Raw genomic sequence first — 24,193 nt, forward strand, 5'->3', positions numbered from 1 at the left:
TGCTATAGGTTATGCCCTTAGTTTATCTATCTATAGATTGATTCTCATTTTATGTTTAATTTCTAATGATTAAAAATTTTATTTCCATCCTTGATATTGGATGACTTTTTCTTTTTTTTTTTTTTTGGAACAGAGGTTTTGATGACCATTTTATATTTAGTCCCATGCCATCGAGACACTTACGTATTATTATCTGGAATATATATATATATATATTCCCACAAGATCAATCCAAGAACCTGTATTCTTTCTGCTGAAGATTCATCCTTGCACTGGACAAAGCATTTCAAAAGTTTATGGTCACGGAGCATCTCTTTCCTCTTTCCCTCCCTAGCTTTCTATGCCTTATTTGTTGATGTCCTTTCCAGTGATTATTAGAATCTTTTTTCTTTTTTTTATTTTAATTTCGCAGGCTCCATTGCCCGTGAAAATTAGCTACTCAATGAAGTGCTCCTCATTTCATTAGTTATGCTATGATAGCTGTGTGCAAAACTTGTTGGATATAATTTTTAGAAGAAATGTAATGATTAAACAACACTATCATTTCCGAAAACCTTTGTTTTTAAATGTTAGAGGGAGAAATGAGGGAAAATCATAGACCCAGATATAGCATTTATCAACGGGTGTTCTTGACTAAAATATATTAAAAATATCAAGATGAAACTTTACTACATGAAGAATAACCTAGAACAGAATTTAATTCCAATTCCATGCGATAGAACCACCTTGACACAAGCACGTTACAGCTAATAGCTAACTTCCAAGCAAATAACATCGCAATCGTGATACATTACAGCAAATTATTTCATATAAGGTCCATAACATAGCCCAACCGCATTAATTTATACGATCTAGCAATCACACGTTCATCTAGTTTCCTTTCTCCCTAGATAAACAAAAGATTCTCCAATATCCATTTGGAGGGAATCCTTTCTTACCCACTCACCCTTTCATTATATTTCTCTTGATCCATGCTTGCACAAGTAAGCAGGGCATTGATACCTATGAAGAGTGAAAATAGGATAAAGCAGAAAATACAGCTTGCTCGATAGTCAGCACAAGAAGAAAGATCGCCGCCAGCACTGAAATTATAGCCCACGGATTGCCAAGATAGTGTCGCCTCAAGTTAGCAAGCCATTTGTGCCATCTGGAGTCATAAAACTTATTAACTCTCTCAATCTGATTTGCAAGGTAGATCTTTTCCGGAAGAAAGAGTATCTGACAGCCCAACTGATTGAAGAGTTCTGCCACTGCTCGATCACTACTCAATTTGTGTTCCAATATGCCTCCTAAGTGGAGCAACCGCACATCCTCAGCCTGATCGATGATACAATCCATAAAGAGTGCATATATCGTAATGTACATCTCAGTGTGTAGATAGCATTGCTCAAAAGCTATGAGGTTTCGGAAGAGAGGACCGGTATAGTCATAGATTTGCAGTGGTGGTATCTCCATCCGTCCACTCCTAAACATCAAACACAACTTCCAGAGGCATAGCAATGGCATGATCTTCATCTTCCTCCGCTCGAATGTTATGTTTAAGAAATTGTTTGCCTGTTGTTTCTTCCTCTTGAACTTCACCCCGGACCTATTGAGCTCAGTGGCACTAGGAATCCACTTGGGTGCAGATGTCAGAGTCTCTTGTGTCGATCCAGCAGCTTCCGTCTTCTTCCACTGTGACTTTATGCATTCAATTGTACTACGAATACATCCTAGTTTAGATGTAGACCCTGCTAGAGCAGTCCGAGATGAATAAAATAGATGGAGCAGATGATGGTATTCGCCGGTGGACTTTTCCTTCTTATTTTTGAATGATTCGGATTCCTCGGGATGTATGCCTTTGAAGAGTTGGAGGGCAAGGTCTACAAGATCATCCTTACATGGTTTGAGCTGATCGAATAACAATTTGATGATGAAGAAAGGAATTTGGTTCTCAAGCTTCAGCAGATCATAAAGCACTAAATTAAAAGTAAATAGCCCGGCCACAGTTGGGGCCTCAAGCTGTTCCAACATTCCTGCGTCGTTCTCCTCCGTCTTCTCTTTCATTCCCTTCTTCTTTTTCCTGTCCTCGTTCTCTTTCCTTTCTAGCATGAAATAAATGATGAAACACCCATCAAGCAACATGATGGATGCCAACTTCTGTTCATCCAGCCATGCTGGGAGTCCCTCAGAGTAGCAACTCCGGACCATGGCATCCTTTTTCTTCAGATCCGACAAGCACAAGCGCAGCAATTGATTTTGAAACTCTTTACATCTATAACGCGATAGAAGGTGCCCAACACACCGCCACTTGTGGTGCTGCATGACAGTTGTCGAATATGTGTGGTCGTGTTGAAAAGGTCCAAGGGAATCAACCACTTCGGATTTATAGGCCAACTCATGATATTCCGTTGGATCTTTGTCATACTGCAAGCCAGAATTCCAACAACAAGGGCAGTGGTGAAAAGGACCGCAGGAAGCTATCACTGGATCGTAGGCTTGAGGATCCAACTCCCGGATGTGCTTGGGGACCTTGAACACGGTGCATGGCTTGTCAGAAGGGTTCTTGTGGCAAGATAAATCTACATTTTCCCACACCTCCATTATCCATGATGCCTCGTCTGAACAGCTAGCGGTAGATGTGCTTCCGTAGGATTTAATCTGACTGGTAGAAGAGCAGCGGTAGATGTGCTTCCGTAGGATTTAATCTGACTGGTAGAAGATGGTTCTGGTGGTACATACACGGCCTTAAAAAGGACCGGAGGAGCGGCCGGAGGGGTTGGCAGCGGGGAGGCGGGGAAGGTGGGGGATGGCAGCTTACGCAGTGTTTCCTCCATGCTACAACCTGATTTATAGAGTGCCAGACCATGCAAGTTGCCATAACTTGTAACGAAGATTATCCAATAGACAGTTAGTTCAAAAATTAAAATAATTAATTGCCATTAGAAAATTCCCCAAGTGCTTCCAGCAAGATATTTTTATCATATAATATCTGGAAAATGGACCGAGCAAATTTGACAGCATGCTTTATGTATTTAAATTATGTCAAGTGATGGAATGAAAGTAACCTCTGCGATTTGAAAATTAGCAAGCTAAGTGAATTTTTTACATTTGTAAATAAGACAACTGTGAGTAAAAAAAAGTAATATTTGCATATTTTTACCAACTTTGCTTCTTTTCACAACCATACTGAACATAGAATTCTCCATTTGAAACTGAAAAAAATTAAATACTTAAATTTCTTTGAGATTTTGCTTCATAAGATATAGGTTTTTCCCCAAGCTTGTGAAATCATAACATTCAATGTAAAAGAATGTCCATATTTGATGATATACATAGATTAGAAAAATGCACTTAGGCAATAATACAGTAAATAAAAGAATGTCCAAATTAAATTTCTACAACTATAATACATATCCAACCCTTCTAAACATAGGTTTCTTCTTCTGCTATTCAACCAATAGTTCTATTACCACTACAATACAACATAGGCTTTTGAAAAAAGAACAACAAACATTATTTAAAAGATGTTCTTTAAAGGATGGCTGTAATCGCAAGACAAAAAGGCCTATGCAGTACCGTAATAGCAGTAGTTTGATAAAAGAACAAATAAAAAATTCTACCCCAGTAGTGATAGTAGCACTACTAGTAGCCATAGGGGTGAGAGTGGTATAAATAATACCTATTTGGATCTATTTTAGTATCCAAATCAATCCGGATATGAAAAAAATTTAAAAATCCAACTAATATTTATATCTATATTCATATTTGTCAAAGAGAAATAAATATGAATATAGATAGACAGCCATCCGATTCATATCCGAATATCTGAACTTACCTATAACTTTATATAATATTATATAATATTTATTAATTTTTTAAAAAATATACAACCATATAAACATACTATTAACTTGATTTATTATCTATTGAGTAATATCTTTGATTTTATAGTCATAAAATTTAATTATCCAACTTATATCCATAATTATACCCACACTTTTAATATCCAAATTATATTCACATCTATTTAAAATAAATATAGATATAAATTTTTGCATCTGAATAATATCTATATTTGTATTTGTATTTGTCGGATAAAATAAATATAGATATGCATATACTACTTTTCGATCCGTATCCGATCTGATTTCAGCTCTAAATAGACAGTAGCAGTTATCCCGTTTAATATGTTCTCCATATGTAAACCCCTAATCTTACCATATATTCTTAGTTATACTCTTTATTTTAATAAAAATGACTTACTATCAAACATAAATAGATAAATATGACTGGGGAAGCATCTTGCTTCCTCCATTTGCACTCAAAAGAAGAAGAAGAAGAAGAAAAAGAAAAGGGGGAGGGAGGGGGGGGGTTGGTTTTACCTGCATGTGCCACAGCCATAGCACTGCCTTTGATGGCGGAGGGGTCTTTACTTGCACGTCGATGGGGTAGGGGATTTTCACTCACTTCTTCTTTCATGTTGGGGGGGGGGCGAGGGTTCACCTGCATGTGCCACAGCCATAGCACTGTCTTTGATGGCGGAGGGGTGTTTACTTGCACATCGGCGGGGTAGGGGGTTTTCACTCACTTCTTCTTCCATGTTCTGACCTGATTTATGTAGTACGAGAATAAGTCATCATAAATTCTAACAGACATTTAGCTCAAAAATTAAAATAATTGATTTGCCATGACAAAATTCTCTAGTTGCTGCTAGCAAACTACTTCTATTATATAATATTGTGAAAATGGACCAAACAAAGCCTAGATACATTATATATTTAAATTATGTAAGGGATGGTATGAAAGTGACCTTTGAAATTTAATTATTTGTCATGCATAAATATATAAATCTCTTGTTGGGGTAGATCCTCGTTGCTTATCCAACTACCATACATCCTCACCTCTTAATTGAAGAAGCATGCCTGGCCGACCAAACTGCTATGATTCGATCCGATTTGGATCAACGAGTCTCACCCAATCGACTTTTCACCAATTAAGATCGACGATATTCAACCGACTAATTAAGGACAACAGACTTAATTGAGTCGGAACTAAACCGATCCGACTTGACATGCCATCTACAGCTAGCTAATGACATTCGACGTATAGCCGACTATCTCCTAGATGACCAACTGACTATTCAGATCGACGATGGGGTGCCACCCCTTGACGGGCTCATCCGAGCGACTTCCAAGGCATGAGCCTCAGTTGAGTAGCTGAGCGCCAAATGTGGCCGCCATACTATCCGGTCAGGGCAAATTAGGACATGTCACCTAGGGAGCCATACCTTGGATGGCCGGCTGTGTGCCATGGGAAGCCACAAGATCATTAATTATGCCCATGAAGTCATTTATTGCACCACACATGCGGTAACGTTCGTCACTGCAGCCACCTGCACATCAAATAAAAGGCACGTCCGTCGTTCAAAATCATTTAATGATGCCCCATGCGGTTTCATATGATAGGACACACTGGAATGATCTCCTATCCTTCTACCATTGACTTTGTTCCCACTATAAATAGAGATAAGCAGAGACCCCTCCAAGTACGTTGGCCAACAGTGATGCCGAAACTCTGCTACTCTCCCTATTGAGTCGCATCTCTAACTTGAGCATTGGAGGGTCCTCACTGAAGCCACCTCTGGTGGGACCTTTGTAGGTTTTGCATCCCTGATGTCAGGCGAAGATCAGTGTCGACACTCACTACATACCCTTGCTCTCGCTTTCGACCTCCTTGACTGTGCACCTTCTCTGACGATCGACTATCCTCTTTCAACTTCCCATCATGCGACATTCAGGCACAGCAACTCGACCCTTGGCCGACTATCCCATCAAAAACAGGCTGCAATAGTTTGGCATGCCAGGTAGGAGGTAGGCAAAAAGAGAAAAGCACTCTCCCAGGAACCACCATGGCCAAGATAAGAGCACAAAGTGCTTCTGCGAACTCTGCTCGACACTCATCGCGACGTGATGCACCTCCGACGACCCTCGGAGAGCTGAGTGCTTACGACCAATGGTGATAATGGACCATCAGTAGTTCTCTACCCTTGTGCAACAAGTGAAGGCTTTAATGGAGGCTCCATAATCTCCAATAGTAGCAACAGCAATGATGGCCAGAGGAATCGGCACCGCTTGATGTGCCTTCTCAGCATAGTCACCGGCCTTATTCTTCATCCCGCCACTTGACTCGATGCTTCCATCGGGCGAGTCCATGACCCATCCGATAGTCACCGCATCTAGACTCCCAATGTGCTCCTCAGGCTGACTCCGACGATCACCGATCTTCTTCCCCTCGACGAGCTCTACAGAAGGAGAAGAGGCCGCGATCTCTGTCAAGTTTTTTTTCTAGAGAAGGTTCTACCCCAAGATATTTCAAGTGTCCCGATGAGTCTCAGCAATGGTTAGATAAGTACGATCGAAAGCTAAAGGAGCTCGATCGTCACCTGAACTAGCTTCAGATTAACAATCAAGATTCAACCGATGAATTCGACATCAGCTCGCATCCATCCTTCTCTTGATGAATTTTTGACGAGCCAATTTTTAGTCGGTTCAAGATGCTACAGATAGAGCCATACGATGACTCTACCGACCCACTCGATCATCTCGAAAACTATAAAGCACTCATGCTTCTCTAGGGGGCATCCGACGCCCTCCTCTGCATCATCTTTCCAGTTACTCTCTGAAAAACTACCTAAATATGGTGCTCTGATCTTCAACCAGGGAGCATCCATTTATTCGAATAGTTCGAGCAACTCTTCATGGCATATTTCGGTGCCAACCGGAGAGTACCGCAAACCTTTGACAACCTATTCTCCATTAAGCCGCGGGATGGAGAATCTCTATGGGATTTTGTGGTGCATCGCAACACCGCCACCATGGAGATCTGTGACCTCAACGAGCTGACAGTCGTTGCTGCCATGAAGCGAGGACTACAAAGCTCCAGATTCACCTATTCCCTGGACAAGATGCTTCTCCAATCCTACGTCAAGCTCCTTTAGTGCACGCAAAAGTACATCCACACTGAGGAAGCAGTAGCTGATCGGCACCAGTTCGAAGGCAAAGATCAGAAGAAGAAGATGAAGAAGAAAGGAACCTCCATGGGGCCTAGCCGAATCCATGTTGAGGAGGCTCCGCCTTCCCAACCAAACCTGAAGCCCAAGAATTCTGGCAACAAATATGACTCTTACACTCCTCTAACTACTCCTTGTGCACAGATTCTCATGAAGATAGAGGAGAAGAGCAATCCTCGATGACCCTAGCCATTGAAATCAAAGTCTCACAATCAAAAGCACTACTATTGGTTCCATTGCGACCACAGTTACGATACCAAACAATGCATCCAATTGAAGAATGAGATAGAAAATCTGATAAGGTGGGGCTATCTCAAGAAATACGTGCGGGAGCGACCCGTGCAACTACCTTTTGATCCACCACCTCAGCCATGTCCCGAAAAGAAAGCTCACACTCAATCTACGGGAGGCATAATCAATATGATTTCGATGGAATTGAGACTTCAGAGAGCAAATGACTCAAAAAGTTGTTCCAAGTGTCAGCGAGCAGATAACGACATCATTTTTTCCGAAGAAGATCTATAAAGAGTCCAGACTCCACACAACAATGCTATTGTTGTATCAATGACAATAGCCAACTATAATGTAAAACGATGTCTTATTGATAATAAAAACTCCACTGATATGATTTTCTATAACTGTTTCTCTTGAATGCAACTTTCTACTAACCTTTCAAACCAATCAATATTCCTCTAGTCAGATTCACTGGCGACTCGATTAAAGTAGAAGGAGAAATTGAACTCTCTGTTATTGTTGGACAACTACCTCGAGAATTAATCGTGCACCTTAACTTTCTCATGATCCAAGTCCCCTCTGCTTACAACATCATCTTGGGATGACCCGAGCTAAATGCACTTCGAGAGATTGTTTCAATGTACCACCTACTCGTGCACTTCTCGATGAGGAAAGGGACTAGAGAAATGAGGGGGATCAATAGTTGATCCGATAATGTTACTTCACCATAATCAAAGGAAAGAGATCAACTAAAGCTCTTCTCATCAACAACGGATTGGATCAGAGAGAAGAAGGAAGTCAGGGAGAACCCATGGAGCAACTTATTTCAGTACCCCTCTACGATGAAGATCTGACTAAGATCATTCATGTCGGATCTTTATTGAGTGATGAACTGTGGGAGAAGCTGATCAACTTTCTAAGGGAGAATGTTAATGTTCTCATCTGGTCTACCCCAGACATATCGAACATCCCTCCAAAAGTAATTATCCATCGATTGAATGTCGACGTCAATCATAAGCTAGTAAGAGAAAAGAAAAGAAATTTTACTCCTGAGCGACAAAAAGCCATCGACAAAGAGGTTGATAAACTGCAAGCAGTTGACTTCATTCGTGAGATAACCTATCCGAATTGGCTTACGAACATTGTGATGGTCAAGAAAGGTAATGACAAATGATGAATTTGCATCAACTACACCAACTTAAATAAAATCTATCTCAAGAATAGCTTTCTACTTTCATGGATCAATCAACTAGTCGACACTATACCAGGCCATTAGCTACTCAGCTTCCTGGATGCCTTCTCTGGCTTCAATCAAATTTAGATGGTGCCCGAGGATGAGGAGAACAGGACGTTTATCACCAACAAGGGCTTGTACTGCTACAAAATCATGCTTTTTGGTTTCAAAAATATCGGAGCTATATATCAGAGGCTGATCAACAGATTTTCAAATATCAGATCGATCGTAATATAGAAATCTACATTGACGATATACTTGTGAAGAGTACAGAAGCTGTCCTCTACATCGATGACTTGACTGAAGCTTTCGATGCCTTGAGAAGACACTGAATAAAGCTGAATCTAATAAAATACACCTTCGATGTTACTTCAAAAAAGTTCCTTAGCATCATGGTGATAAGGCAAGGCATCGAGGCCAATCTCAAAGAAGATCAAGGCTGTTCTCGATATGAGACCTCCAATCTCTCGACAAGATATTCAAAAATTGGATATATATATATATATATATATTCATAGCATTACTTATTTAATAATATGAATGTATGTTAATAAGTTAAATAAGCTACTCTTATATATTAATAATATAAGTTGTAGTTGATGGTTAAGAGCATGTTTAATCCTTCCTTTGTTCTAATCTAATTTTAGGATACATATAATTTATTTTTTGATAATTTTTGTCGGCATATAAAAAAATCAGTATTAAAATTTTAAAGATACTTATATATAATGAAATTAATTGAGACTTTTAAGGTGCTTATATATGCCACTAAAATAAAAATTTTTATTGATAATTTTTTTCAAAATGCTGAGAATTAATTGCCCCCATCATCTTAAGATAGTATATAAGAAAATACCATAAAAATACTAATAAAGATATTTACGGCATTCTTTCTGATCTATAGTGACATCTAAAAATACTGCTAATGGCCATTTTTATTGTAGTATGGGTACAACCAATTATAGCAACTATAAGAAAGTGGATGATATAAGGATAGGTGTGATTGCTGAAAAGAGATAGATGTCGAGTAGTTAGGAAAAACAATATATAAGTATTAAGTTTCAAGTCTAGAAAGGCCCTTCAGCCATCAATCAAATTAATTATCAAGTTTTATTTATCAGTTTATCTTTCAAATTATCTTTCACATTTTTCCAAGCTTGCAAAATCATAACATTCAATGCAAAAGCATGTCCAAATTTGATGATGTACATAGATTAGAAAGATACACTTAAGCAATAGTATAGTAAATAAAAGGACGTCTAAATTAAATTTCTACAACTAGAATATATATATCCAACCCTCCAAGGGTGTGTTCCTTCTTCTGTTATTCTATTAGCAGTGCTACTCACTACAATACTACATAGGCTTTTAGTCTTGTAACGATAAACATCCTTTAAAAGATGTTCCTTTAAAGGATAGTTGTCATTACAACATAAAAAAATCTATGTAGTATCGTAGTAGTGGTGGTAGTGGTAATAGTTTGATAGAATAACAAAAGAAAAATCCTATCCTAATACTGATAGTAGCACTATCAGTAACACTTCCCTCCTTTAAGAGAAAGGTTAGACTACACTTGACGTCCTCATTGTCCAAATAACGATAATTTAGATTTCTATGTCGTATACATCGACGCTTTGCATAGTTGAGTTTTTTCCAAAATGGAAGGAGAATTTGATCCTGATTGTCTTAACTTACCAAAATACATCATATAACTTAAGATTTAAAAAAAAAATCCATATTTGAAGTCTTGATCTGCTAGAAGGACAAGGTCTCGGCGTGAGGTGTCGACTGATGCATGAAATTGAGATTTGCAAGTTTCTCTAACTTGATAAGATCATGGACTCTGCTAATGATCGAGATATTAAGATAATTGCCAAAACAACTGCACAGGTTGTGTACCAATATGGGGGGATGACTTTTCCATATCATGTTCGCCCATTGCTTGCTATGGAGTTGCCAAGTCCTTTTAGCAATTTGAGAAGGCGTCCATGATGGGCCGATCCGACCCAACCCTTGTTTTTTAAATTTGAAAGAAAAGAGGAACAGCTTCCTCCGGCAAACATCTGTACATTCTTCTCCCACGCAAAAATTATCCTATTTACTGATAAAACTGGGTGGAATTCCCTCCCATCTTTTCAGAAAAAAAAAAGGGGGGGGGGGGGGGGGACTGGTTGGGAGAAAACCAACGTTTCCCAGCCTTCCCTCTCACCTCTTAGCTTTAAAAAAGGGAGAAAACTCTCTTCCAATGTACAGATTCAACAAGAATCTCTCTCTCTCTCTCTCTGCAAAGTTTCTTAACTAATATATCATAAAATTAAAAATATCTACTGAATAAGACAATTCAAGTTCCAGATTTTACAAAATTTCTTATATAAGTTAGGAATTTGTTTTTGAAATTCTCATTTCCGACAACCAAAAACCATTTAAAAATTAATTATAAACTTTGGATTAAGCAACAAACAAAATACATAATAATTTTCAGATTTGGGATATCGAAATGAAACCTTGGTGATTAAAACAAGTTACTCTTATTCTTGCAATGGAGAACAAACTAACCTTCTTTTTTCTTGCACCAGGCAAAGCACATCAAGACTTAGGGTTGCAAAAGCTTGATACGTGAAAGACCTACATAATACAGAACTGCTCAAAAGTCAGAAGTTTAGGGCTTGGATTTGGACATATATCAGCTACTTGCTACAATGAGTTGAGCAGGCAAACTAAATCTGTAAAATAATTAAATTTATAGGGACCATGATCATGGAACCATTGCTTGCTTGGGATGGTGGTCTGGTTTGTTTAGAAGCAAGGAATATCATCTTCAACTATTAAAGCAGCAACAAACACTTTGGAGACAAAATGGCTCCAAAGTGTAAAAAGGAAAAGAGCGGTTGCTTCTTTCTTTTCTTAAGGAACAGGAGGGTGTGGCCACCAACTTTTTTTTCTTTTCTGTTTTTTTGAATGAAATGTGGAGGAAGTAAGGTACTTCCCCCCACTCAATTAAATTAATTAAGAGAAGAAATATGTACAAAATAAAGAAGAACAAAAGAAGTTATAGAGGGAGAATATAGTACCTGCCTGCTTTCATCAGGGGAACAAAAACAGTACAAAGAAATGGAGAAAAGGATCAAACGATGCTAGGTAGGTCTTTTAGTGCGAGGAAATCCAAGAGATCAGAAAACAAGAAAAATGCAGAATCTATTACATTTACATCAAAACACACTACAAAAAATTATGAAATCATCAGCATTCCAAAAATGCTGGTAAAAATAAAAAAATATCATCATTATAGCCCCTCTATTTTTCAAAAATGCTGGACAAATGTTGGCTAATGTGATGTAGAGGATTGCATCCCAGAATTTATGAAATATGTGAGGGATTTAGTTCTTTTGGCAGCATTTTAAATAGATCTTTCGCAACATTTACAAATTACTAAAATTTTTACCAGCATTTATAAATGTTGGAAAAACTATCTATAGCCACTATTTTATTTAAATATTATACTTTTTTATGATATTTTTAATGCGGGGTATTTAGTATTTCTGGGTTTCTTTATCATAATTTTTACTGGCATTTAAAAGTGCTGGGAAAGGCATATATAACAGAATTTTTTATTTATATTTTGTCACATCTGAAAATACTTGGATTTTAGTATTTTTTATGGTCTTCCATAGAATGTTTTCATCACATTTTAGTGGCATGTAAATCTATAAAAATACTGTATAAAAATCTATATATTTTGTTGGAAACACATTTTCTGATCTATCATTGATATCAACAAGAACCAAACATATAACAAAAGGTAAATTTAATTAACTAAAATTTAAAAAAAAATGTTTCTTTACATTGTAACACATACTAAATAACATCCCTGAACAAATCAAAACACAACAACAATACTAAAAAATTATTGAAATAAATAAAATCATTTATGTTCAATATTCTTGATAATTGTAAAAAAAAATCATGCTTCTATTAATCTTCAACAAGTGATACCTGCAAAAATTAAAAAAAAAAGATTTTTTTACATATAGACCCTCAAACATTCAAATTTGCATAAATACCCTTTCAAAATTGATATCTGCATGTATACCCTCATAAAATATATTTTTTTGCATATGCACACATATCATCTAACACCATTAAAAATTAATGGTTTAAAATTAAAATGACTAAAATATTCTTATGGATAGATGTGCAAAAAGAAAAATTTATAAGGATATATATGTAAATAGCAATTTTATGAGGATATTCACACAAATTTGAATAAGGATATACACGCAAAAAATCCTAAAAAAAAATATAGTTAAGTCATGATACATAACTATTTTATTGGTTAAAAAATAAATTTATAATAAATACATAAATAGTTTGTGTTAGTATAATATATAGATTGAAAACTAGATAATTGAGTATCCCACAGCATCTACAATTCTTCTTTGTCATTACATTAATTAGCACATGTTGGGGGATACCCACCGACCGACCGACCGACTATCGGAGGGCCCGACCGACTGGCAGCCCGACCGACTAACCAACGGCCCGACGGACGACTCTGACTGGCCGATCGTAAGTCGGGCGACAGGCCGACGGACGCCATCAGCGGCTAACTGCGGCCATTCCACGGTCCGTTCCCGACCGACTAAACCCAGAGGTCCGGTAGCCGACCCACATGAAGCTCGCCGACCGACGGAGGAGTCCGACGCCACTCTGCTGGCCACCGACCCTGGGTCGGCCGACTCCACCAACCGCCGTACGGCCGCCAGACGTTGTCAGCTCTGACACGGACATGCGGCACAGTTACCTAGGGGCATTGTCCCGCCGAGAACCGGGTCAACCCTGGTGATTAGACGGCTACACGGCGACATGACATTTTCACGGCGGCTCTGACAGCCTACAGTGAGTTGACAGTTCCTCGCTTGTCCGCACCATTAATGATGGCGCCATACCGTGCTCCACTATATATACCGGAGAAGGCAACAGTGCAAGCGATCGATCCGCCCGTCTCTCCCACATACGCAGGCTCGCTCCTCTCTCTCCCTCTCTCCCTCTCAGAGCTCTCTGTCTGCATTTCACTGTTGCCCAGTCACCTCTCTGACTTGACCGTCGGAGGGTCCCCGCCGGAGCCGCCTCCGGTCAGTGCGGACTTCCTTTTGCAGGTGCACGCTTCCCGGCGATCGGGCGACGAGGCGATTGGCCGCAACAGATTGGCGCGCCAGGTAGGGGCAAAGCATGACAAAGACAAGAGCTCAACGATCGAGAGTCACTGGGTCGGCAAGGCGTTCTTCCCGCCGGGAAGAAGCCTCCCCGCCCCCACCGGCGGCGGAGCCTAGCTCTCCGCGCCCTGCAGTGACCACGGAGGCCCAGATTGCGGCCATCGTACGGCAGATGACCGTACTGACCGACGCAGTCAAAAGCCTCCAGCAACAACCGGCGGCCCGGCCTATGCCTTCCAGGAGCAGCCGCCGACGGTCGCGCCGACCCCTGCCGCCTCCAGGCGAGCACTCCCAACAGCGCTCCCACGGGGAGGAGGAGGGTCGACCTCGGCGCGACGACCGACGGTCTCAGCGGCCCTCTCCTTCCCCGTTGGAACGGGCGAGGAAGGAAAAGCGGCCGCGCACACCGTCGGCCTCTCTTTCAGAATCCTCCGGAGGCTCCACCCCTGGGGTCTCCCAGCATCGACGAGCGGACGACTACGAGCGACGGTTCGAGGAGATCGACCGCCGACTCGCCCAACTGCAGATGGACGGCCAGAAGTCTTCGAACGACGTCGACTTCCAGACCGCCCAGCCTCTCTCCCGACTGGTCCTCGACGAGCCGATTTCCAGTCGGTTCAAGATGCCGCACGTGGAGCCCTACGACGGCTCCACCGACCCAGTCGACCACCTCGAGAGCTATAAAGCTCTCATGACAATTCAAGGGGCAACCGACGCTCTTTTTTGCATCGGTTTCCCCGCCACACTTCGCAAGGATGCCAGGGCTTGGTACTCCGGTCTTCGATCGGGCAGTATCCATTCCTTCGCGCAGCTCGAGCACTCGTTCGTGGCCCATTTCAGCACCAGCCGAAAGCCGCCGCGAACGTCGGATAGCCTTTTTTCCCTCAAGCAGGGGGAAAACGAGACGCTCCGACACTTCGTGGCGCGATTCAACGCTGCCACGCTCGAGGTCCGGGACCTCAACGAAGACATGGCGGTTTCAGCCATGAAGAGGGGCCTGAGGTCGTCCCGATTTACTTATTCTCTGGACAAGACCCTCCCCCGAACGTACGTCGAGCTACTGGAGCGCGCATACAAGTATATGCGCGCGGACGAAGGAGCGTCCGACCGACGCTTGGTCGAGCCCAGGGGTCCGAAGGAGAAGCGAAGAAAAGGTCGGGAGCCCGCCGAACCAAGCAGGCCCCCGGCCGGTAGTCGGCTTTCTCCACCCCGACAGATCCAAAAATCATCCCGCCGACAGACTCCGAGGTCGGTGCGTCCCAGGTATGACTCCTACACTCCTCTCTCCGCTCCCCGTGCGCAGATCTTGATGGAGATCGAAGGGAAGGAATACCTGCGACGGCCTCCGCCTCTGAAGGCAAAGGGCCTCGACCATCGGAAGTACTGCCGGTTCCATCGGAGCCACGGCCACGACACCGAGCGATGCATCCAGTTGAAGGACGAGATCGAAAATCTCATCCGCCGAGGGTATCTCGGCAAGTTTCGAAAGGGTCCGCCGACCGACCTGCGACCGACTGCCGATCGACGCCCCCAGCCGACTGAAGAGGCACCGACTAACCAGCCGACGGCCGGAGTCATCAACATGATTTCCAAGCGGCTGGGATCGGGGACGTCTACAGGGGGGAGCCGACGAAAAAGCCACGACCGAACGACGTAATCACCTTCGCGGAAGACGACGTTCGGGGCATCCAGACTCCCCACGACGACGCTGTTGTTGTGTCGGCGACAATAGCCAATTACGATGTAAAACGAATTTTTGTTGATAATGGAAGTTCGACAAATGTTTTGTTTTACTCGACCTTCTCCCGAATGCGACTACCGACGGATCGATTTAGTGGGGTCTCCACGCCCTTGATCGGCTTTGCCGGAGACACCGTCGCGACAGAAGGAGAAATCACCCTGCCCGTGACGGTCGGTACCGAACCACGGCAAAGCACGGTCTCCCTCATCTTCGCGGTCGTCCAAGTCCCTTCGGCCTACAATGCCATACTCGGGCGACCCGGACTGAACGCCCTCAGGGCGATCGTCTCGACGTACCATCTCCTTGTTCGATTCCCGACCAGAAACGGAGTCGGGGAGATGCGCGGAGATCAACAGCTCGCCCGACGATGCTTTCAAATCTCCGCCCAAAGCAACGAGACAAAGGATCCCCTGACAATCGACAAACTGGATCAACGGGAGGAGGAAGAGCGGGGTTCGCCGGCCGAGCAGCTCGAGGCGATCCCGATAGGAGAAAATCCCGACAGAAAAGTTTGGATCGGGTCTCAATTGCCCGACGCCGAACGACACCGACTGGCGGAGCTGCTGACGGCCAACGCCGACATATTCGCATGGTCGGCAGCAGATATGTCGGGCATCCCTCCGGAAACAATGACTCACCGACTCAACATCGATCCGACGATGAAACCGGTGAGGCAGAAGAAAAGGTCCTTCGCCCCAGAAAGGCAGAAGGCCATCGACGAGGAAGTGGACAAGCTGCTCGAAGCGGGCTTCATTCGGGAATCCACGTATCCCGATTGGCTCGCCAATGTCGTCATGGTCAAGAAAGCCAACGGGAAGTGGAGGATCTGCATCGACTACACCGACCTCAACCGAGCATGCCCGATGGATAGCTTTCCACTCCCAAAGATCGACCAGCTGGTGGATGCGACGTCCGGATTTCGACTGCTCAGCTTCATGGACGCCTTCGCCGGGTACAATCAGATCCGGATGGCGCCTGAAGACGAGGAGCACACCGCGTTCGTGACCCCCAAGGGCCTCTACTGCTACAGGGTGATGCCCTTCGGATTGAAGAACGCCGGTGCCACCTACCAGCGACTCGTCAATAAGGTCTTCAAAGACCAGATCGGGCGTAACATGGAAGTGTATGTGGACGACATGCTGGTGAAGAGCACGCAGATCCCGGACCATGTTCAGGATCTCGAGGAGACCTTCCGCACCCTTCGACGACACCGAATGAAGCTCAATCCGACCAAATGCGCCTTCGGGGTGACCTCGGGGAAGTTCCTCGGATTCCTCGTTTCTCAGAGAGGGATCGAGGCCAACCCTGAGAAGATAAAGGCGATCCTCGCCATGCGTCATCCGAACACCAAGAAGGAGGTCCAACAACTGAACGGGAGAATCGTCGCTCTTAGCCGATTCATTTCCCGATCAGCTGAAAGGTGCCTCCCGTTCTTCAAAACCTTGCGCCAGGCGAATGGTTTCTCTTGGTCGGATGAGTGCGAACAGGCCTTTGAAGACCTGAAAAAGTACCTGGCTTCCCCGCCGCTGCTCGTAAAGCCGCAGGTCGGGGAGACCTTGTATCTCTACTTGGCCACATCTTCTGAGGCGATCAGTTCGGTGCTCGTTCGGGAAAACGAGCGCCGAACCCATCAGCCCATCTACTACATCAGCAAAGTGCTCCACGGCGCCGAAGCCAGATACTCGGAGACGGAAAAGATGGTCTTCGCCCTGACCGTCTCCGCGCAACGGCTCCGCCCATACTTCCAGGCCCACGCCATCGTGGTACTCACCAACCAGCCCCTGAGGGCCGTACTGCGCCGACCCGACACATCCGGACGACTCGCTAAGTGGGCAATGAAGCTTAGCGAGTTCGACATTCAGTACCGACCAAGGCCTGCCTTGAAGGCTCAGGTCTTGGCCGACTTCATCGCCGAATGCCCGACGACCGACAAAAGGTCGGGAGCTGAAGGCCCGGGACGAGATTCGGTCTCTGAGCGGGACCCGATCTCCACCTGGGTACTTCACATCGACGGAGCCTCCAACGCTCAGGGAAGCGGGGCCGGGCTCCTGCTCACGAACTCGGACGGGGTAGTCACCGAATACGCCCTCCGGTTCGACTTCAAGGCCTCCAACAATCAAGCCGAATACGAGGCACTCCTCGCGGGCTTGAGGATGGCGAAGGAATTGGGCGTCGACAGCCTCCGGGCATTCTCCGACTCTCAGCTGATCGTGGGGCAGGTCAAGGGCGACTTCGAGGCGCGAGATCCAACCATGATCAAGTATCTTCAGAAGGTAAAGGATCTCGTGGCCCGCCTCGAGTATTTCGAGATCTCCCACATCCCCAGGACGGAGAACGCCCGTGCCGATGCTCTCTCCAGATTGGCAACGTCGGCCTATGATTCTTTGGGTCGGACGTTTGTCGAAAACCTCCAACAGCCGAGCATTGATCGGGTCGAAGAAGTGCAGCAGCTAACGTCCGAACCAAGTTGGATGGACCCGATCGTCCGGTACTTGTCCGACGGGACCAGTCCCAAAGATCCCGCGGAGGCCAAGCGACTCCGATGGTCGGCGTCACAATATGTGATCATGGACGGCCGACTCTACAAGAGGTCGTTCTCCCTCCCTCTGCTCAGGTGTTTGGGACCAACCGACGCCGACTACGCTCTCCGAGAGGTTCACGAAGGAATTTATGGGAATCACTTGGGGGGCAAGTCCTTAGCCTTCAAGGTCTTGCGGCAGGGCTACTACTGGCCGACCATGAGAAAGGATGCGGCAGAGTTGGTCCGAAGGTGCGAGCCATGCCAGAAGTATGCCAATATTCAGCGCCAACCGGCCAGCCAAATCGCTCCCATTGTCGCTCCGTGGCCCTTCGCTCAGTGGGGAGTCGATATTCTCGGCCCCTTCCCACCGGCGTCGGGCCAAAGGAAGTTCATCGTTGTCGCCATCGACTACTTCACGAAGTGGGTCGAGGCTGAGCCCTTGGCGCAGATCACCGAGCGGAAGATGGAGGACTTCGTCCAAAAGTCCATCATCTTCAGGTTCGGATTGCCGCACACCATCATCACCGACAACGGACGGTAATTCGACAACCAAGACTTCAAGGACTTCTGCGCCAGGTTCCACATCCGTCATCGACTAACTTCAGTCGGGCACCCACAGTCCAATGGCGAGGTCGAGGTGACGAACCGAACCTTGCTCCATGGACTCAAGACCCGACTGAACGAAGCCAAAGGTCTCTGGGTCGACGAGCTGGGCTCCGTCCTATGGGCTTACCGAACGACCCCCCGTGTCCCGACCGGGGAGTCGCCGTTCAGTTTGGCCTACGGGACAGAAGCTGTGATCCCGCTCGAGATTGGCCTGCCATCTTCGAGGGTCGAGCAGTACCGCGAGCCGGACAACTCCGAAAGCCGGAGGGCCGACCTAGACCTCCTCCCCGAACTGCGAGATGAGGCTCAAATCCGAATGGCCTCATACCGACAGAGGGTCGCCCGGTACTACAACGCCAAGGTCAGACCAAAGCTCTTTAAACCTGGCGACCTAGTCTTGAGGAAGGCGGAGGTGTCGAAGCCCTTGGACCAAGGGAAGATGGCTCCCAACTGGGAAGGACCCTACAAGGTTGCTGACACCTTCGGGCCGAGAGCCTATCGGCTGGAAACCCTTGAGGGAAAAACCATTCCCCGGACTTGGAACGCCGACAACTTGAAGCTGTATTACCAGTGAATTCTGTAATTCAATCATCGGAATACAAGTTCAGTTTGAAAAATCGGAGTTCTAACCCTTCGACTACTGATCGGCGCTCAGCCCCGACGCATCGACGCGGACCTGGAACCGACGACACATCGGCCCCTTACTCGGACCGATGCATCTACGATGACGGGAGTTTGTACTCCTTCTACGGTCGAATTTTCGGGCAGAATCCATCGGCCGACTGATCGATCGGGCCCCGACCGAAGAAAGGCTAAAAGCCCACGCGGCTGTTGCCGCGACATTCCGATCAGGCTACGGCCGGTCGAGGGATATTCGGCTTACCACCGTCTATCACATGATGCGACCTTAGTCGCACCCACTACTCGCCGACCGACCTGCGGCCGGCTTAACGACACTCGGTTCGCCACCGTCTGTCGAAGGACATGAGAACCCAACGCAAGAGCTTGGGGATCCGACTTACTATCGCTCCCCCGACACTGCGCCGGTCGATGTTCGACTGAACGCATCTGCGGAAGTCCGACTACCGAACCTTACCAGGTTCGATCGGATCCCGACTTAACAGATGCGCCCGAATAGCGACTACAATTATTGAAAACCGACCTAAAGTCGGGACACAAGCTACTTCGGAGCTGTGCAAGCCGGTTAAGTCCTACCGACTTACCCGAGTTGGCGACTTCTCTAAGTTGGCGACTAGGGTTCGACATTACAGCGACAAGAAACATTACAAACAAGAAGCAAAAGAGAAGACAATTTCATTCATTGATTAGAAGAAATTACAAAGTCGGGCCGAAGCCGATTACATGTATTTTCAAAAATAAACAAAAGGAAGACAGTCGGCTGGACCGATCATTCGTCCTGGATAATCTCTTCGACCGACGGAGGATCGGGAAGAATCGGCGTCTCGACCATAAGCGGCGCTGGGTCGGCGGCAGAAGGATGTCCTTCAGTCGGCAAGGGACCTCCGGTCGGCTCCTGCTCCGGAACGGCTTCCTCCGTTGGGATGATGCCTCCCGACAGATGGTCAGCCTCCTCTTCGGTTCCCTCCTCTTCGGCGAGTAGCGGCGCGACTCGGCTGACGTCCACCTCCGGGTACAAGGCATGGACGGCATCCCGACCATCTTCGAACCCGACCCGGTAGGAGGCGAAGCCCGATTCGAGCATCTCCTCCTTGAACCGGTCGGAGGCCCGGAAGTCCTCAACCGCACGATCGGCCGACTCCCTCGCCGACCGTGCCTCGTCCTCAATGTGGGCCAGCTCCTCCTTCGCCAACTCCGCCTCGGCCCTGGCAATTTCGACGTCGATTTGGGCGATGGACAAGTCCTCTTCGGTTTCCGCGAGCTTCCCCAGGCTGACCCGAAGTTGCTCGCGTTCCCCTTGGAGTTCGGAGGTGGCACTGTCCCGTTCGCGTCGAAGACGACGCACGACCCGACCTTTGTGCTTGGCCTCCTTCTTGGCCGACTTCAGTTCGGCCATAAGCCGGGAGACCTCGTCCGTCAATTTGGCCTCCCGGTCGACCGACTCCTGTAGTTGGTCGACTAGCATCGTTCTTTCGGCCTCGGCCGCCGCCGACCTTTCCTTGAAGGCTGCCCGAACGTCGCCGAACCTTCGGTATCCGGCCTCCAACTCGGACATGGTGAAGATCAGCTGCCGACGGAAAAAAGCTTTGTCAGAATTATGTGGCAAGCAAAAATTTTTAAGGGAAAAGGTGACGCGAAGCTTACCTCCACCATCGACGGGTAGAACCGCGACAGCATCTCGGTCACCTGCCGAGATCGCAACGACTGAACGTCGGTAGGGAGGAGGATCCCCTGGCACAACCTCCTCGCAAGGTTGTGGTCGGCCAAGGCCGATGCACCCTCGGGGTAGTATGCGCTGGGGGGCATTGATCTCTCCTCCTCCGAGGGCTCCATCGGGGCTTTCCCCCGATCAGCTGCCCCGACCGACGGGGCTGGCAGCGATGGGATGCTGGAGTTCGACCCGGCGCCCCCCGTTGCGCCAGCGGACGCCTCCGGACGATGTTCGGCTTCCCGAACGACATCCGGCTCCACCCGCGGCGGCGAAACCGCCGACACTCCTTCGGCCACTTCCTCGGTCGGCCTCTCCTCGACTCGGACGGTCGGAGCCGCGAGGGCTATAATCGGCTCCGACCCCTCGGTCGCCGACGCTTCCACGGTTGGCGGGACTGGGGCTGGTCTCTTGGAAGGGCGCGAAGGGCCTGCCCCCGACGCTGGCCTCTTCCTCGCGGCGGCAAACTGACGAATTTCGGCGTCGGTCGGCCTCATCCTCGGCGGTGTCCCTGCAAAACCGACCAATGTTAAAGGCCGGACCAGAACTACCCTAAAGCCGAACAAAAAGAAAAGCTGAGGAATCGGGCGATACCTATTCGGGGGACCAGACTCAGGCCGGCATCATAGAGAGCTTGCTCGGTAACAAGCTCCCTCTGCTTCGGGACCAACATGTCTTTGAGTCGGTGGAAGTCCTCCCGGTCGTCCACGTCGACCCGACTGTTGTCGTTGGCCTCAGTTCGGGGTACACCCCAGCGAGAAGGAAAGCCACAAGAGGAGGAAGAGGAAACAAAGAAAAACTGGTTCTTCCATCCATGAATGGACGATGGAAGACCGGTTATGAAGGCAAGACCCTTCCGGGGGTTGAAGAGCCACCACCCTCGGGCCTTAGGGTGGGGTCGGAGCACGAAGAAGGCCCGGAAGAGGGAAACGCGGGGGTTGGTCGGCAAGAGCTGACACAACAGCGCGAAAGAAATGATTAGCCGGACAGAGTTCGGCGCCAGTTGCGCCGGACAGAGTCCGTAGTAATCAAGCAGATTCCGGACGAACTCCGGAATCGGAAGTCGAAGACCCGCACGAAGGTCCTCAACATACAGCCCCAGGTCGCCGGGCGGAGGGTTGTTGACCCGACCGCCGGCCCCTGGAGCATAGAGCCGAAACTGCTTCGGGATGCGATAGTGCTCCCGAAGCTGATCGACGTTCGGCCCCGAAAGCGAGGAGGCCTCATCTTCCGGAGCCGATCGGGTGTCGTCGGTCGGGTTCCCCGACCGAGCTCCCTGAGTCGGTTTCCTGGTCATTGTGCAGGAACCGAAAGAAAGGAAAGGAGGGAAGAAAGCAAGAAGGGGAAGGAGGACCACGAACCCGATGGACCCTCCGGAAGTAGAGAAGAGCTCTGCCCGCGACGATCGAGAAATCGCCCGGACAGAGTTTCCCCAGCAAATGGCAAATGTGGGTCAGGGTCCGGGAGGTCCTATATATATAGGGCCGACCGACGGCCGAGATGCTCCCGCGCCGACCAAGGTCCTCCAGATGCGCGACGCGTGGCGCCCGCCGGTTGGCTAAGGATTCGGCGCGCTTCGCCCCGGGACGCCCGCACCGCCCGCATTAAATGCCGGAGCGGGCGCCGGCCAACCACCTTGACACGCGGCGCGCGGGGGTTGGCTCCGCAGTCGGCCGCCCGCGCCGGTCCGCGTTCCCGATGGGACGCCTCATCCACGATCGGCGCCGAATATCCGATCGACTGACGCCGTATCGTCCGGCACCCGATCTTCTGGCACCGACGTGACGGCTGACAACGACAAGACGTGGCGTCTGACACCTGACGCCGGCGCGACTTCCGGCATCGACTAGACGTTCGGATCACTGGGATTCGTGAGATGTCTGACAACGGATCAGCCGGCGGTACGGTCGGATCTGCACATGCGACAAATCCACTCCCAGTCGTCCGGCCTTGCTACCCGAATGAAGACATCGGCCAGCTCTCCACCCGACTTAGGAGTGGAGGGGGGCAACTGTTGGGGGATACCCACCGACCGACCGACCGACTATCGGAGGGCCCGACCGACTGGCAGCCCGACCGACTAACCAACGGCCCGACGGACGACTCTGACTGGCCGATCGTAAGTCGGGCGACAGGCCGACGGACGCCATCAGCGGCTAACTGCGGCCATTCCACGGTCCGTTCCCGACCGACTAAACCCAGAGGTCCGGTAGCCGACCCACATGAAGCTCGCCGACCGACGGAGGAGTTCGACGCCACTCTGCTGGCCACCGACCCTGGGTCGGCCGACTCCACCAACCGCCGTACGGCCGCCAGACGTTGTCAGCTCTGACACGGACATGCGGCACAGTTACCTAGGGGCATTGTCCCGCCGAGAACCGGGTCAACCCTGGTGATTAGACGGCTACACGGCGACATGACATTTTCACGGCGGCTCTGACAGCCTACAGTGAGTTGACAGTTCCTCGCTTGTCCGCGCCATTAATGATGGCGCCATACCGTGCTCCACTATATATACCGGGGAAGGCAACAGTGCAAGCGATCGATCCGCCCGTCTCTCCCACATACGCAGGCTCGCTCCTCTCTCTCCCTCTCTCCCTCTCAGAGCTCTCTGTCTGCATTTCACTGTTGCCCAGTCACCTCTCTGACTTGACCGTCGGAGGGTCCCCGCCGGAGCCGCCTCCGGTCAGTGCGGACTTCCTTTTGCAGGTGCACGCTTCCCGGCGATCGGGCGACGAGGCGATTGGCCGCAACAGTACACATGCCATATTAATCTGTACACATACCATATTAATCTATACTTCCCAAAATTCATGTCTAGGCATATCCTTTCCTACCATGGTGAGTGTGGATCTTTATATAAAAAAATTGCTCATGCAATACATTTATGGAAAAACTTATCACCTTTTAAGAGAATCTCACTTCCAATTATAATATTTATAAAGAAATAAAAAAATAAATAAAAAGAAAATCTAATAGATTGCAAGTATATCTATATGAACTAAAAAAATTAAATTAAAGGCTAACAACTATTTAGTTTACCTCAATAGAAATAGAATGTCTTAGCTTTCCTCTCTGTGAGATACCTGCATCTAAAAAGATAAAATTATTTTAATTTTGAAAAATAAGATATAACTTGACTTGGATTATATCTGAACATATATAGAATATGGCTTTAGATAAGAAATAAAATTATTTAGTAATTAGAGGTACTAAAATTATATGTACAAACATTAAGTATTTAAC

General features: G+C 47.2%; 1 protein-coding gene across 1 annotated transcript; it reads right to left on the bottom strand.

The window, feature by feature from the left end:
* Positions 1-690: 690 nt before the first annotated feature.
* Positions 691-24,032, bottom strand: LOC105038069 (UPF0481 protein At3g47200). Its single transcript, XM_010913760.4, has 4 exons — positions 23,990-24,032; positions 11,076-11,144; positions 4,365-4,590; positions 691-2,824 (listed from the first exon to the last, which is right to left on the bottom strand). The coding sequence occupies exon 4, from the start codon at positions 2,581-2,583 to the stop codon at positions 1,003-1,005; it is 1,581 nt and encodes a 526-aa protein (XP_010912062.4). The 5' UTR covers positions 2,584-2,824; positions 4,365-4,590; positions 11,076-11,144; positions 23,990-24,032; the 3' UTR covers positions 691-1,002.
* Between the last annotated feature and the right edge of the window lie 161 nt (positions 24,033-24,193).

The sequence above is a fragment of the Elaeis guineensis genome, chromosome 1, assembly GCF_000442705.2.
Source record: "Elaeis guineensis isolate ETL-2024a chromosome 1, EG11, whole genome shotgun sequence".
In the NCBI taxonomy this organism is placed as follows: domain Eukaryota; kingdom Viridiplantae; phylum Streptophyta; class Magnoliopsida; order Arecales; family Arecaceae; genus Elaeis; species Elaeis guineensis.

Coding starts and splice junctions, on each gene's coding strand:
- LOC105038069 (XM_010913760.4), bottom strand. CDS start 2,583: ATGGAGGTGTGGGAAAATGTAGATTTATCTTGCCACAAGAACCCTTCT.